Genomic DNA, 13,333 nt, shown 5'->3' on the forward strand with positions numbered 1-13,333 from the left:
CAGCAGGAAGTAACTGCACCTTGCCAAGAAATAGTCCAACCCGTGCACTTTGTTACATTTGGACAGAGCCAAGCTAGCTGTTTCCACCTGTCTCCAGTCTTTATGCTAAGCTAGGCTAACCAGCTGTGTATTTCACAGACTACTTCCTAAACACCTGCAGTTCCCTGAAGAAAAGAAAATCCCTGAGTCCAACTCACTCCATTCATGAGGTTCTCATGGTCACCTGCTGGCTGTCCATTGGCTGCCTTCTTCTGCCTAGAAAGAGAGGAAAATGGAGAGATGAGAGTACAGAGAGAGGCAGAAAAGGAGGATGATTACAGAGCACAGAGGACGCCTGACAGGCCTAATATTGCAATTTGTGGTGTCAGCGTCTTGTGTGAATCTAAAGCAAAGCTGTTTCTCTGCTCAGATCAGGTGAAGGCCTCAGAGTGATTCTTTGTTTTGGCTCTTGGCTTCAATGAAACAATAACTACATGAGGTTAAAGCGCCAGTTTTCAGCTTTAAAAGGGTGTTTGAAGGTGTTCAAATCCACTCAGCTACACAAGGTCTGTTATTCCATCAGCTACAGGCCTTTCAAACCAAAACTCAAAAAGCTGCATATCACAAGGTTGTCCGCTGGTTTCTGGCTTCGCTGCTTTCTCTAAGCGACCTTCAAGGTGTACTTTTCTGAATATTATTGGTTTTATTCATCCCTGTACCTTTTTTTTACTGACTGTGGCTTGTAAGATAAATTTACCATTATGGACATTCAAGCTCTTGTGGGCTCATATAAAAACAATTACAATACTACACTTTCTACATGCTAGCCCGCAGCACACACACTCATTCATAGTTGTTAGACTAAAGCCACATCATCCCTGAGGACACTGTTTACTGGTAATCAGCAGAATTGTTCTTCATCGTTGCTGTACCTATAATTACTGCAGCGAAGAATGCCCTCTCAGGTATTTATGCAACTTTCAACACTACAATGTAGATTCGCCATTTCCAGTAGGAGTAATTTAGATAGCTGGCTGCAGGATGCATCGATAAGTGAAAACAGTAAACCTTCAACAACAACAGTTATAGCAATAATATATGCTCATATATGTGTGTGAGAGGTTGCTCACCCCTGGCAGCTAGCACACAGCAGCAACAGCACAGAGACCAGCAGCAGGGCGGCGAGGGTGCTGAGGGTGACGGCCAGGACCAGCTGCCCACTGCCCAGCCACGATGCCACCCCGGTAGCAGCTGCAGCCCCTGACCCCACGACTCCCGCCTCCGGGCCCCACCACACTCCACTCAGCACCGGAGCCATGACGCATCACACTGTGGGAGGGGAGGACATCTGACAGGTACCGGCTGGGGAAACACAAGACAAATATACACAAGAGAACTTGTCATTTAAACTCTTTGCGGCCTGGAATCCCACAAACAGAAATAAAGTCATTTACCAGCAACGATTTTCGTGTGGGATCATTTCTTATTTAAACGAGCAGCTTTGAACAAATGTGAGATTAACTATGCAGTGGAAGAATCTGCGTGTTTTCACATTTTCAGCACATCCTTAATGATTATTGTAGGTTGAGGATAAGAACAATTTACTGAAGGATACAACCAGCCAAACTGTGCAAACTGTGTCTTATTTGTTGAGCAAACATACTGGACTGAGTTGATTTTGGTGTAGCTGCTTCATCACAGGAAGCTGCATTAGTCATCCACCAATTCTATTATGAAACAGTAATGAGCAACAGTAAAACCTACATCTGATATCTTTAATAAAATATGTGATCTGACGCCCTTAAATCGTACTTTTATGCAGGTCCTGCAACGTCCTTGATCACTTTACTCCTTAACATTAATTAATAAAGAACGAAGGGTTTAATAGCATGAAGCTCAACTGCATATTGTGCCCAGCAGGTGGCAGCACATAGCAGAGTCAGACTGCAGTGCAGACAGGGAGTCTGCTGCAGTGGCCCTCACACCAGAGCCTCCACAACTGGTGTCTGGGCTCTGCGCACAGCATAAGCAACCTCGTCACGTCTCTGTCTAACAGCCAAAGTTGGGTTTCAGTGAACTGATGGAGCCCCTGATGTTATCATGGGTGATTTATGACGCTGTGTGGAGCTGCAGGTGGCTCACGGTGGGGGAGGCGGCGGTAGGGACGGGCTGGTGTGCCACGCCGAGCCCCAGAAAACTCCAAATAAAACAAATAAATGAGTGGAGGGTTTGTGCGTGCATGTGTGGACATTTGGCACTGCAGTGTGTGGTAGAGAGGGAGGGCAGCCATGAGAAGATGATCACACAGAGAAAGTAACAGGCAGGACTGACTGAGAGGGAAAGACAGAGAGCAGGGAGGGAAAAAAACACAGAAAGTCAGGAGTGTTTTCTCTCCGCTTATCTATCTATCTGCCCTCTTTTACGTGTCCTCCTCCTTTCAATCATCCGAATAGACAGCTACAGCAGACCTGCCAAGGATCGGGAGGCAGCGATAACAATATGTCAGTCTATCTTTCCTCGTCTCCTTTTCCGGCATGTGCGTGAGCCAAACTCCTGTCAGGGGCAATAGGTGTGTGCATGTGCAAACAGAATATGTGTATTTTGCGCCGGTGGTGAAAAACTCCATTGTGTCTCTTTCTGCTCGCCTATGCTAATTCGACCGGGGAGTGTGGGAGACGGGGAAGCGCTCCTCCAGCCTTGGAGCAGCAAGGGAAGTTTCGTGGAGAATGAGACGGAGCCGCAGAAGCCAATTTTAACTTCTTCTTCAAAGCTCGCTGAGGAATTCCTGTTTTTGTTGAAACGGCGGGTTGTGTTTTCCCGGATGAAAAACACACCGGGGCTCATGTTGCTATCAGTGTGAGAGGCTGGTGAGAGGCAAACACAACCTTACCTTGACACCTTGGATGATTAGTCAGGTTGGCCTCGCCTGGAAGAGAGCAGATAAAAATGAGAAGGGGTGGGGTGGGGGGGGGAGTACTGAGTTGACTATTATCCTTGGAGGACATGTGTGCGTGTGTGTGTGCGTGTGTGTGTGTAGAAGCATGAATGTAGGCTGGTGTGTGAGTGGGAGAGCAGCGAGGGAGTTTGTGCTTTTTAATACCCATATCAAATACATATTGGACCAACAGGCTGCCTGCAACCTCTCAGACAGAGACACACACACACACACACACACACACACACACACACACACATGCACACGCACACACCTTCAGCCATGTGCAGCGTCTTCACATGCACAAACAATGTCCACTTTATTGACTGGTCTGCTCATGTAACTGAGAGGATAACAACCATGTGATCTCACCGTATCACACATGATATTCACTGTTTAGCATCCTGGACACACACACTCCCTGAGCTGCCATGTTTCAGTCTATAAACTTGAGATTTTTGACCTTCATTTCCTGATTTTTTTCCCCTTAAAAGTCTACATGTGGTCAACATGTTGGCAGGTCCTCCACCCTTAATGGGACTAACGCCCGCCCTGATAAGTTCCTTTACTGGGTCTGTCTGCCACGCTCGTGTCCAGGTGTCACTACCAGCCACTGTGTGCCAGCTCGCGTGTGTCTCTGCTGGCACTTAAACCAGAATAATTACCGGCTGCCACAGCACTGTGTCACCATGGCAACATTCCCTTCTTCCCATCAGCGCTATTTATGGTGGCGGAGAGAAAAAAAAATGCAGAGAAATGTTTTGGAGGCAACTCGTACCGCGGAGGAATAAGGAGCTGCAGGTGATGTGTGTGCGTGTTTAGGTGTGACGTTGGCGTTCAGTGCAATGATGTGGACACACATGCGAGGTGTCCTGGACAACGGAAAGTTCAGAGTCGTCTTCTAGAACAGGACAGTGGACAGTAGGACGGTGTTGCTCAGATGTCATGGACATGGTCTAGCTGTCCCATGGTAACAGGTGGTGGTGTACGGGGGACGCACCACAACCCCCGTCTCTGCTCAGGCACGGCAACCATCATCGGAGGGAAGCAAACTCCATGACAACTGAGCAGGAGACGAGACAAGTTGGACCTCGCGCTGAGACGAGGATGTTTCCAAGGTTACTAAAAGCACAGAGAAATGCGCATTTCTACATTTCAAACTAAATAATTTAGTCGTTCATTTTGACATGTTGACGCTGGCATTCATCGAGGGATGCTCCCATCGTACGGCAGGCTCTCTTTCCCCCCTCATCTGAAAACATTATGCACAGTTTTGTGCTCAATGGGATCATTTTTATGGAAGTTAACTGGTCTGCCATGACTGAACGAATGTGTGCAACTGCTAACAAACACATAAGTGTCACTGACAGGGAGACTGTACTTGATGTGACTCGGGTATATTGTGGCTGATACTGGCTTGATGCAGCAGATCAGAGTCCCAGATTCATCATTTATTATACAGAGTGTCAGATAAACTGTGAAAACTGTGTTGAATTTATGATGATGTGAAACACTGAAAAGCAAGCAGCTCTTCACAGTAATAGTAAGTAATAGCAGTTTGTGCTACATGCCATCTACTCTGTTCACTCTCACTTGTCATTTAGACAAAAAAAACCATCTTGAGCTACCATAAAAGCAGAAGAAATAACAGATTCTTCCTCTTACAAATGAAAGTTGAACTCAAAAGCAATAAAACTCTTTGTCAATCCAAAACAGGTTCTGCTGCTCGAGCCTCACATGGTTTGGTGCGAACAGCAGCTCACAGTGGCTAATGTCATTAGCAAACTTAAGCTGGAGTTTTTCGGTCTCATTGAAATTACTTAGTGTTTGCTGACTTAACGACTCTTCTCTACTTATCCTACTGTTATAATAGAGCTTAGCATTTGCCATCACTCTGAACGGCCCCATTCAGTAAATATTACATAGCCTTGCTTTGAAGGAGCGCTGAATTCCCTCTGAGGCAGACCTCCAGCACATTCCCGACACTTGCATCCTTCCATTCCAGTTACATTTTATGTAATGTCTCCGCCACCTTAACCTTAATGGTATGAAAAACCTGTTAAGTACTAACACAGATGCAGCTCTGGATAACATTGCTGACATATTTTCCTGCTGAGCAGAAAATATGTGTGGAGTAAACCATCCAGTCTGCGCTCTGAGGACACGCTGCATACTTAATAAATACCATACATAAAAGCTCTGAGTATCTTTTTCACTGTGGAAAACTCCTCAAAGGACACCACCATGTGATACAAGACGCCGAGCCAAGCGCTACAACTGTACTCTCTCATGCTGTCATTCTCTTTCTCCCGGCGCTTTCAGGCTTTAATGAAAGAAAACAGAAGCCTTGGAAGGGAGACAATCAGTGTGGCTGTCTTCTGTTTCATGCCATAAAAAATAACCGACTGGAAAAGTCGTTTGAAAAGGAATGCGTTTTGGGAAATAAACGCAGAAATCCAAATTCTACCCGCACACAGCTGTACACACACACACACACACACACACACACACACACACACAAGACATGGGGCTACCCAAAAAGCCTCATCAAGGCAAACCTTCCATGCAAGAAACTAGAGCCAAGGAGCCAAGGAATCCAATCTGAGCCCTGCTGCTCTGCAGGCAGAGACCCTACCTGACACTGCAGTGAAGCGTACCAGCCAGGCAGAGCCACGTGTGTGTCTGCCTGTGTGTGTGTGTGTGTGTGTGTGTGTGTGTGTGTGTGTGTGTGTGTCATCTGTTGGACAAGCTGTTGGACGGCAGCGAAAGACAGAGGGAGAACGAGAGAACGAACATCCACAGGCAGAGCAGCGCTTCGCTGTCTGTGGACGCCTTTGTGGCTGCGTGACACCTCCCTCTGCAAGATCCTCCGGGTGCAGACGGGGAAGGTTTACAGCTGGATGGCTGCTGAGAAATGAGCCCCGGGAAGCTTCTCAGAGGAGAGCCAGACGCATTTCCACAATAATAAATAATCTAGTTTTTTGGGGGGAGAGAAAGTCTCTGTTTTCTTTAAGCAGTCATGCTAGTGCGGCGCACTGCAGGAAGCTCAAAGAGAGAAGAGAGTGATGGCTGAAGTTTATTCCAAACAACGGGAATTTTTGCAGAGGCTCCTTTTTGTGCACCATTTTGGAAAATTCATCAGTTACTGTTTCTGCTCCAAAAGCATTGTATGCAACAGCACCACTTTGTCTACTTTTCTGTGATCGCTCTGGGCAGCAGAAATGTGGATACATTCATGCACACGATGCAGATTTAGCAGTGCACATACGATGCCACTGACACTACTTTGTAGCTCTGCAGGGATTCAGCACAACCCACACCGAGTAGCACATTTCAAATAAAACTATCCAATTTTAAAAAGAAAAAGAACACATCAAAGCCTCCTCTAATAAGCTCCATCTCCCCCTGTCATCTCCATTTCTCACTCCCAGCATGCAGCATCGTGCCCCAGCATTGTTAGCTGGCCAGTGGTTGTCGGGGGGGGGGGGGGGGGGGGGGGGGGTAGTACACCCTTTGTTGATATTATAATATCACCAAGGGGACATGAGGCATGGCTAATCAATGAGCTGCAAATCAGTGAAAGTGGTATGAGTATATATAGACATAGACACATATAAGTGTGTACACAGAAGCATAAAAAATGTAGCTGACCAATTCGGAGTTCTAAACATGTATGTTTGTGTCTAAATGTACATATATATGTATACAAACACACACACACAAACAAACATATTTACATTCAATGCACAAATAATCTGCATTACATTAAATGCACAAATAGTCTGTTTAAAGGGCTTTTGGGGGGTTTCATTGGTTATTATAAGAAAAACAATGACCATGGATGCACCACATAATATACAACCCACTGACCATCTTGTGTCCTGACCGGAGGGCCATTTGGATGGTGGGGGTGGGAGACATGGGGGAGGGGAGAGGAAGGATAGAGGACCGCTGCCAAGGGAGGAGAGGGCGGAAGATTAAGAGAGAAAGAGGGATGGAGGGGGTCACCAAGATGTACACAGACCATAGTGCAGCCAAAAGAGAATCTGAAGAAGAAGAGGAGAGAGGACGATGAAAGAATTAAGAGGGGAAAGAAAACACAGGAAGGAAAGCGGGAAGGCGTCTCTGTGTGCATTGTCATAGAGGCAGAGATACATACACACATACACACATACACACAAACACACAAACACACCCATCCCCAGAGAGGGTTGATGAAATTCAATTCCCCACAGGCTGCAGTGCAAGAGGGACCCTGCCCTGACGGAGACAGTGCAAGTACACACACACACACACACACACACACACACACACATATCTGCTGAATTAAATGCATCATTACTAATGAAGAAACCTACAAGTGTCAGTTCACAAATGAGGAGTGTGTGTGCGTGTGTGTCTGTGTGCTGGAGGGCGGGTCATTGTATATTCATCACTCTTGCACTACTTCGCTAACCACTGTCTGTATCTGCATGTGTGTCTGTGTGTGTGCGCGAGCTTGTGTGAGCATGAAAACAGGTGCTTCTGATCAAGGGACATAATTCATGTTGCCACGGCAACACTGCCCATCCTAAGGGTTAACGGTTTTAGCATGAGAAATTGATCCATCCTCCCTAAATGGGGAAATTGAAACTGCATAATTTAGCAAAGCTCCCCCGTTTCCTCGCCCCCCCCCCTCTCATATTACACGTATTACGTGTCATATCTTCATCCACACACAGGGCCGCGCTCCTCTCTATCGCAAGACACAGCAGCTACATCTGCTAACAGCAGCATTTATATCGATCTCCCACCGGGGACACAAATACGAAATATGAAGCATTTCCCCCCCCGAGCAGATAAACGTTTCAGTCCCTGAAGATTCAAACAGATACACCAGCCATGCAAGCGTCTTATCTTTCATCCAGCATAGCGTGCTGAACATTTGCACATATGTTAGCTCTTTCTTTTTCCTTTTTCTCTGGATGCGGATTGCACCACAATCAAAACATGTCGCCAGAGATGAACTGTATCCTCCGCTCGTATTTGTGTATTTTATGGTAAATCTTTCACGACCACATTTTGAAGAACGGCAGGGTGGTCCTGCGGTTAACCGGAGAATCCGGTTTCAAGGATCCAACCTCGCCTGAGTCCCAACCAGCTGCAAAGCCCCAGAAGCGGCAACATGTGTCTTCCGTCTTCACTGTAAATGACAGCGTTTCTGTGCGCTGTCCTGAGTCACTGCAGTCCACAGAGGCTCTGTGTGCAAGTGCAGGGTTTGTGTAAAAATGTGTGTGCGCGCTTGTAAAATCTGCCTCTAGTTAATGTCACACAGCCCCGTGGGAAAGAAGCGTTTCCTGTCTTCCTCTCCTGCATTTTTTTTTCCTGAGGACGCCGACGACCATGACGTCTTGGAAAGGCCTGCATATGTCGAACCAGAATCTGCTGGATTTGAACTGGATGAACACAAAGCTGCAACTCAGTTGAGGCTGGAGCTCTGAATGTCAGGCAATTTTTGTGACAAATAGAAGACAACAAGCTTATATTTGGGGTAAATTATTTACAGTTTGTCTTATTTTCTCTCATTTTTGCATCTCTGGTGAGCTTTTTTTTGTCTCCTACTTCTTATCTACGCTGTTATCGTCCTTTTTCCCAGACGCCCGAGGCCGTTGCTTTGCATTTAAATCGTCTGGACGTGATTTTGTGAGTGTTCGTTCAGCTAAGCTCAACAGTGTGTGACTGTGAGCCGCTAACACACTCTACAGAAAGCATACTCACTTTCTCACCCTCAAACACTTAAAACCTTTCAATTTCAGTTCCCCCTTTTCTCCTTCCCTCGCTCCTCGTGAAGCACAGCTTTCTCAGGCGTTGTGTCTCCTCCACAAGATAAATCTTTCAATTTCGATGCCATTTCACACACTCCCTCCGCTCCCTGAAAAGGGGAAGTGTACGGCGTTGTCAATGTTAAGAACCTCGCCCATCACTAAAAAACATCATTGTCAGCAACACCCAAAACTATGACAAGCAAAAACTTTCCCCGTGCAGCATTAACGCTCATGGGTTTTTTTCTTGCCACGCTGCCTCGCAAGCAAACATAAATTGAAATTTAATGAACTGCGCTAAACTCCACACAAGCCCTTCTTTTTTTTTTTTATTCTCCGCCTCCTGACGAAGCACTTTTATTCCCTCCGCTCCAGCAGAAAAATGCATCCTGTCATTGTCTCAAATGGATTAGCTTTGCGACGGCGGCGCAGCTCACCTAATGACACAATGCTAAAATGAAAAAAAAAAAAAAGAAACTTCAGTAATTGTGCAGCGGAGCAATTTTCTGTGATTAAACAAACCAGCCAGGCGTATCATCCAAATATGTAAATGTGAGCGCGGAGCGTGAAAAGAGAGACGGATGGCTGTAATGATTTCAGGGATTGTCGCTCTCATTGTAAGTGACCTTCTCTGCAAACATGAATGGAGGTTGGGGGTGTGGAGGGGGGTGTGGGGGGGGGGCACTGAACTGTTGAACTCTGGGAATTTGAGGATGAGCAAGGCTGCAAAGTGCTAATAAAGTGTATCCATGTGTGAGTGTGTGTGCGTCTCACTTGCTCACAACTAAATTGATGGCGAACTCCAAAAACAAACACACACACACACACACACACACACACTCCTCTGATCAGGACGCGGCAGATTTATTCAGCGCTGAATGACTGCATGCATACAATTTCTCTATCATTGTCACCTTGAGATGAAGATTAGCATTAGAGTGAATGAGGAGTAGATACGACCACATCATTATTCAGTGGCATTGGCCTTTATGTGTTGAATAGCCGCCAAGATAAAGGGATTATCAGGGTGGATAGAATAGGATGAGGGATGCTGCATGAGCGTGTGTGTGTGAGGTAATTCATTCTGGGCTGCTAATGAGATGCAACAGATGCCTGGAGACGCGTGATCTAATTCTCGCTCATGCGAACGCGCACGGACGACTTGCACGCACACCGTCGCCATCAAAGACGCATTAACTCGCGCCCGTATCATTCTTTCCTCTTCCAGGTCTTGCAGACACACCCCAAAGCTGTGGAGGCTGCACACCGTTGCCTCGGCTCTGAAAAACTGCCACGCAGCACTTCATTTATCTCCTCCTGTGACACCAGCCTTTTGGACAAAAGGCACAGGCCAATAGTGGGAATTAATAGGAGGTGTGTGTCTGTATGTGTGTGTGTGTGTGAGCAGGCGAGCAACTGAAATGGAAATGTGGTCTTTCTTTACAAGGGTCTGACCACAGCAGGGGTGGGTTTATTAGGCGACCCAGACGGGGAGAATGGCAGGGGGTCGGACCCTTTCAACCCTCCGCAGCGCTGGACTACAACACATTACGGCCGCGTATGAGAGGGAACACAAGTCTGGTGTGCTAATGAGTGTGTGTGCGCGCATATTTGAGCAGAGGTTAAGGAGCGGAGAGGAGGGATGAAGGGGAAGAAGAAGTGACAAAGTGAAGGAGTGGAAGGAGGCCGAGGCGTGCTTATGCAGCTTGTGACCTTTCAATGGGAGCCATTTTTCAGACATTCTTCCTCTGGCTGGAATGACTTAATATCGCACCACATGCACACACACACACTCAGGCCGCTTCCTCCCAGTCTGGCTCTGGCGATGCACCTCCACCTCACACAAACCACCAGTTCTGTCGCTGTCTTCCCCATCCTCTTTGTCTCTGTTTAATCTGCTGGTCTGCTCTCCCTCCACCTTTCTCTCCTCGCCCTTTCGCCCTCCTCCTCTCCTCTCACCTCTCCCTCCGTCCCTCCAGAGCCTCGTCCCTCTCCAGCATATTCAACACGTCTGCTACTCCACAAAGATATGGTAAAATATGGAAGCCTGCAGGGGCTCAAAGGGCATATCTACAATCAGGAACAGCAGCTAGGGGTGGGGTGGACGGCTGGGGTGGCCGTGGGGGGTTGCAGCCAAACATACGTGGCAACCTCTATAAGGGCTGAGGAGGAGGAGGAGGAGGTGGTGGTGGGGGTGAGAGGGGGGTGCTGCAAGACATGGCAACCCTCAGACAGCAATCTTCAGATTTCTGGTTAAATCCGTACGCTTGAGCAACTCTGGGAGATTGCACGCGGCAGATACGGCTCTGCCGCCGCCTTTTTCACAATTCCATTTGATTTCTCATTTCACAAGCCGAAAGCTTTTTCCGTATTTCGTGGCGGTAAGTAGGAAAGGTGTTTCAGTGATGAACAACACTCGAGCCCTGAGAGGAGAATCAAAACCAGCAGCAACTTGGGAGGAAATGTGAATAAAGTTTTGTTTTTTTGTTGCTATTTTAAAGGACTGGCGAAATATTTGGGGAAATCAGATTAATTGTTTTTTAGCAGCTGGATAGCTCAGCTTCGCTTAAAGGCTGGAAACTTTTGTCCAAAGGTTAATAAAATATGTTACGCTATGAGTTTTTCACCGCAAGGTTGCCAGGTGGAGACTCCAGGAAGTCACTGCTGCTGGCCAAGAAACTGCCTGGCACATTACACCTGTGAAACCACAACATGTCATTTTAGCACTAAGGTTTTCATACAGAGTAAAAAGACAAGGCATAACCTATTAAAAAGTGAGCTTCAGGCAGATTTTGTTACCTTCAGACTGAGCCAGGCAAGCTGTTTCCTCTTGTTTCCACCAATGTGCTAAGCTAAGCTAAGCGTCTGTTTGCTGTATAGACACAAGGGTGGTACCAATCTTCTCATTTCTAAAACCATCAAGCTCCTTTAAGCTGAAAGTCAAAGTATGCAGCCTGCCCCGCCGCTATCACCTGTTGTTTGCCTGCGAAGACACCAAACACGGCAATGCTCTGCAGATGTCTCTTTACAACCACGACTGGAGCCAAAAGCTGCATAATCATCCAGCTGAAGCTCCCTTTTCCACAAACTGCTTTGTATATTCAACAGCTGCATGAACTAGAGGCCAAATCATGTATAATAAATATATAACAGGATAGAATATTTATTTACAAAGCGGCGGCGGCTGCCACAGCCCTTCTCAAATCAGTTAATGGGGGCGGCTCAGTGTGTCCCAAGGGAGAGCAGAAAACCAAATGATGCAACTGAATGTGCATCAGAGCAGCAAACTGAACGCCTGCTGGTGGCGGAAAATCTGCTGTCAGTCACACACACATGCACAATTATTTACACGTGCACGCACACTCGGGAATTTAGACACAAAAATACAGCGGGAAAGAGACGCACACACACAGTCATCTGAATAGAGATGAACCAATTAGCAGGCGACAGACAGCAGCGTGACAGAGAGAGATGGAGGGAGGAAGGAGGAGTGAGCGAAGTGAAAGAATACATTAAAGCCCTCGGCGTGCAGGCGGCGGCCTGAGAGGGAAATGCAACCGAGACACCTTCACACTCTGACACTTTCAAGGGAGCTGAGGTGGCCAGAGGCAAATCCACCCTGACACAGGGGGTGGATAATGTGGCAAAATGTGTGGAGAGAGCAGGACAGATAGGGGTGACACTCACTGATATTATTCACAGAGTGACACTGAGGAGGAAAAGGAAGTGGAACACACAGCCAGACTGAAATGAATTGTGCTGAGTGCAGATGGGCGACAGTTCAAGGGAAAAAACCATCAGCGTCAGAACAGCTTCAGTGCTGGAACCAGAACTTCTGATAATTCATGTTTTAACCAAGCAAAAACGCCAAAAAATTCTCTGGTTGGTTAAAATCCGAGGTGACAATTTGGGGGCAATTCAACATTTAATACACCAGCCAATTAACCAATTAATCAAGAGGGACACCTGTAGAGGGGAGACCTCCATCAAGGGCAAGGGCAAAACACCCTGTGTCTCTGATTACTTCTCCATTTTCCCTTTCATTCGTCTGTCCTTTACACGCCACCGCGCACCACTCAGCACACACACGCGTCTGAACTCTAACCATACACACACTCTTCCGGAGTGCCCCTCGACATCAAGAGCCATTACATTACAGCGTTTGTAAATTACCTCTCAACGCTCCTGACTGCACACTCATATTTGGCCATTTAGCGAAGCACCGGACACTTAACACACTCTACACAACACACACACACAAGCCACGCTGCTGACCCCTCGAGTGCTGCTGATGTCGATTTCTCCTGTTGATATCGCCTTGGTGAAATGTGTAACGCAACATATGACATCATGTTATCGAGATTATGACTTGTCTTTACGGTTTGGTGGTTACTTAAGAGCTGTGTGACTGTCTATCAGCATCACATCAATTACTGTGAATCAGTTGATCAGAGCAGACAGGATGTTGGGTAGATGGCGAGGATTTCTCAAAGGAGGAAGTCGATTAAAGGAAAACAGACACAGAGTCTTAGATGTTGAGCTGCTGAGTGAAGTTAACCAGCTCATGATCTCTGTTTCATCCTCTCGATCCAACAAAACTCAAATATAATGAAAGAAA

At 46.8% G+C, this 13,333-nt stretch overlaps 1 protein-coding gene across 3 annotated transcripts in view; it reads right to left on the bottom strand.

Annotated features, from left to right (window-relative positions):
• Positions 1–13,333, bottom strand: part of pag1 (phosphoprotein membrane anchor with glycosphingolipid microdomains 1) — a 48,033-nt gene that overhangs the window by 13,738 nt on the left and 20,962 nt on the right. For all 3 annotated transcript variants that reach the window (XM_076754174.1, XM_076754171.1, XM_076754172.1), the window contains exons 2-4: positions 2,870–2,905; positions 1,110–1,341; positions 198–255 (exon numbers count right to left, since the gene is read on the bottom strand). In XM_076754174.1, coding sequence (XP_076610289.1) covers positions 198–255; positions 1,110–1,297 — 246 coding nt within the window. In that variant the 5' untranslated portion in view covers positions 1,298–1,341; positions 2,870–2,905. The remainder of the gene's footprint in view (positions 1–197; positions 256–1,109; positions 1,342–2,869; positions 2,906–13,333) is intronic.

The sequence above is a fragment of the Chaetodon auriga genome, chromosome 17 (genome assembly GCF_051107435.1).
Source record: "Chaetodon auriga isolate fChaAug3 chromosome 17, fChaAug3.hap1, whole genome shotgun sequence".
Lineage (NCBI taxonomy): Eukaryota > Metazoa > Chordata > Actinopteri > Chaetodontiformes > Chaetodontidae > Chaetodon > Chaetodon auriga.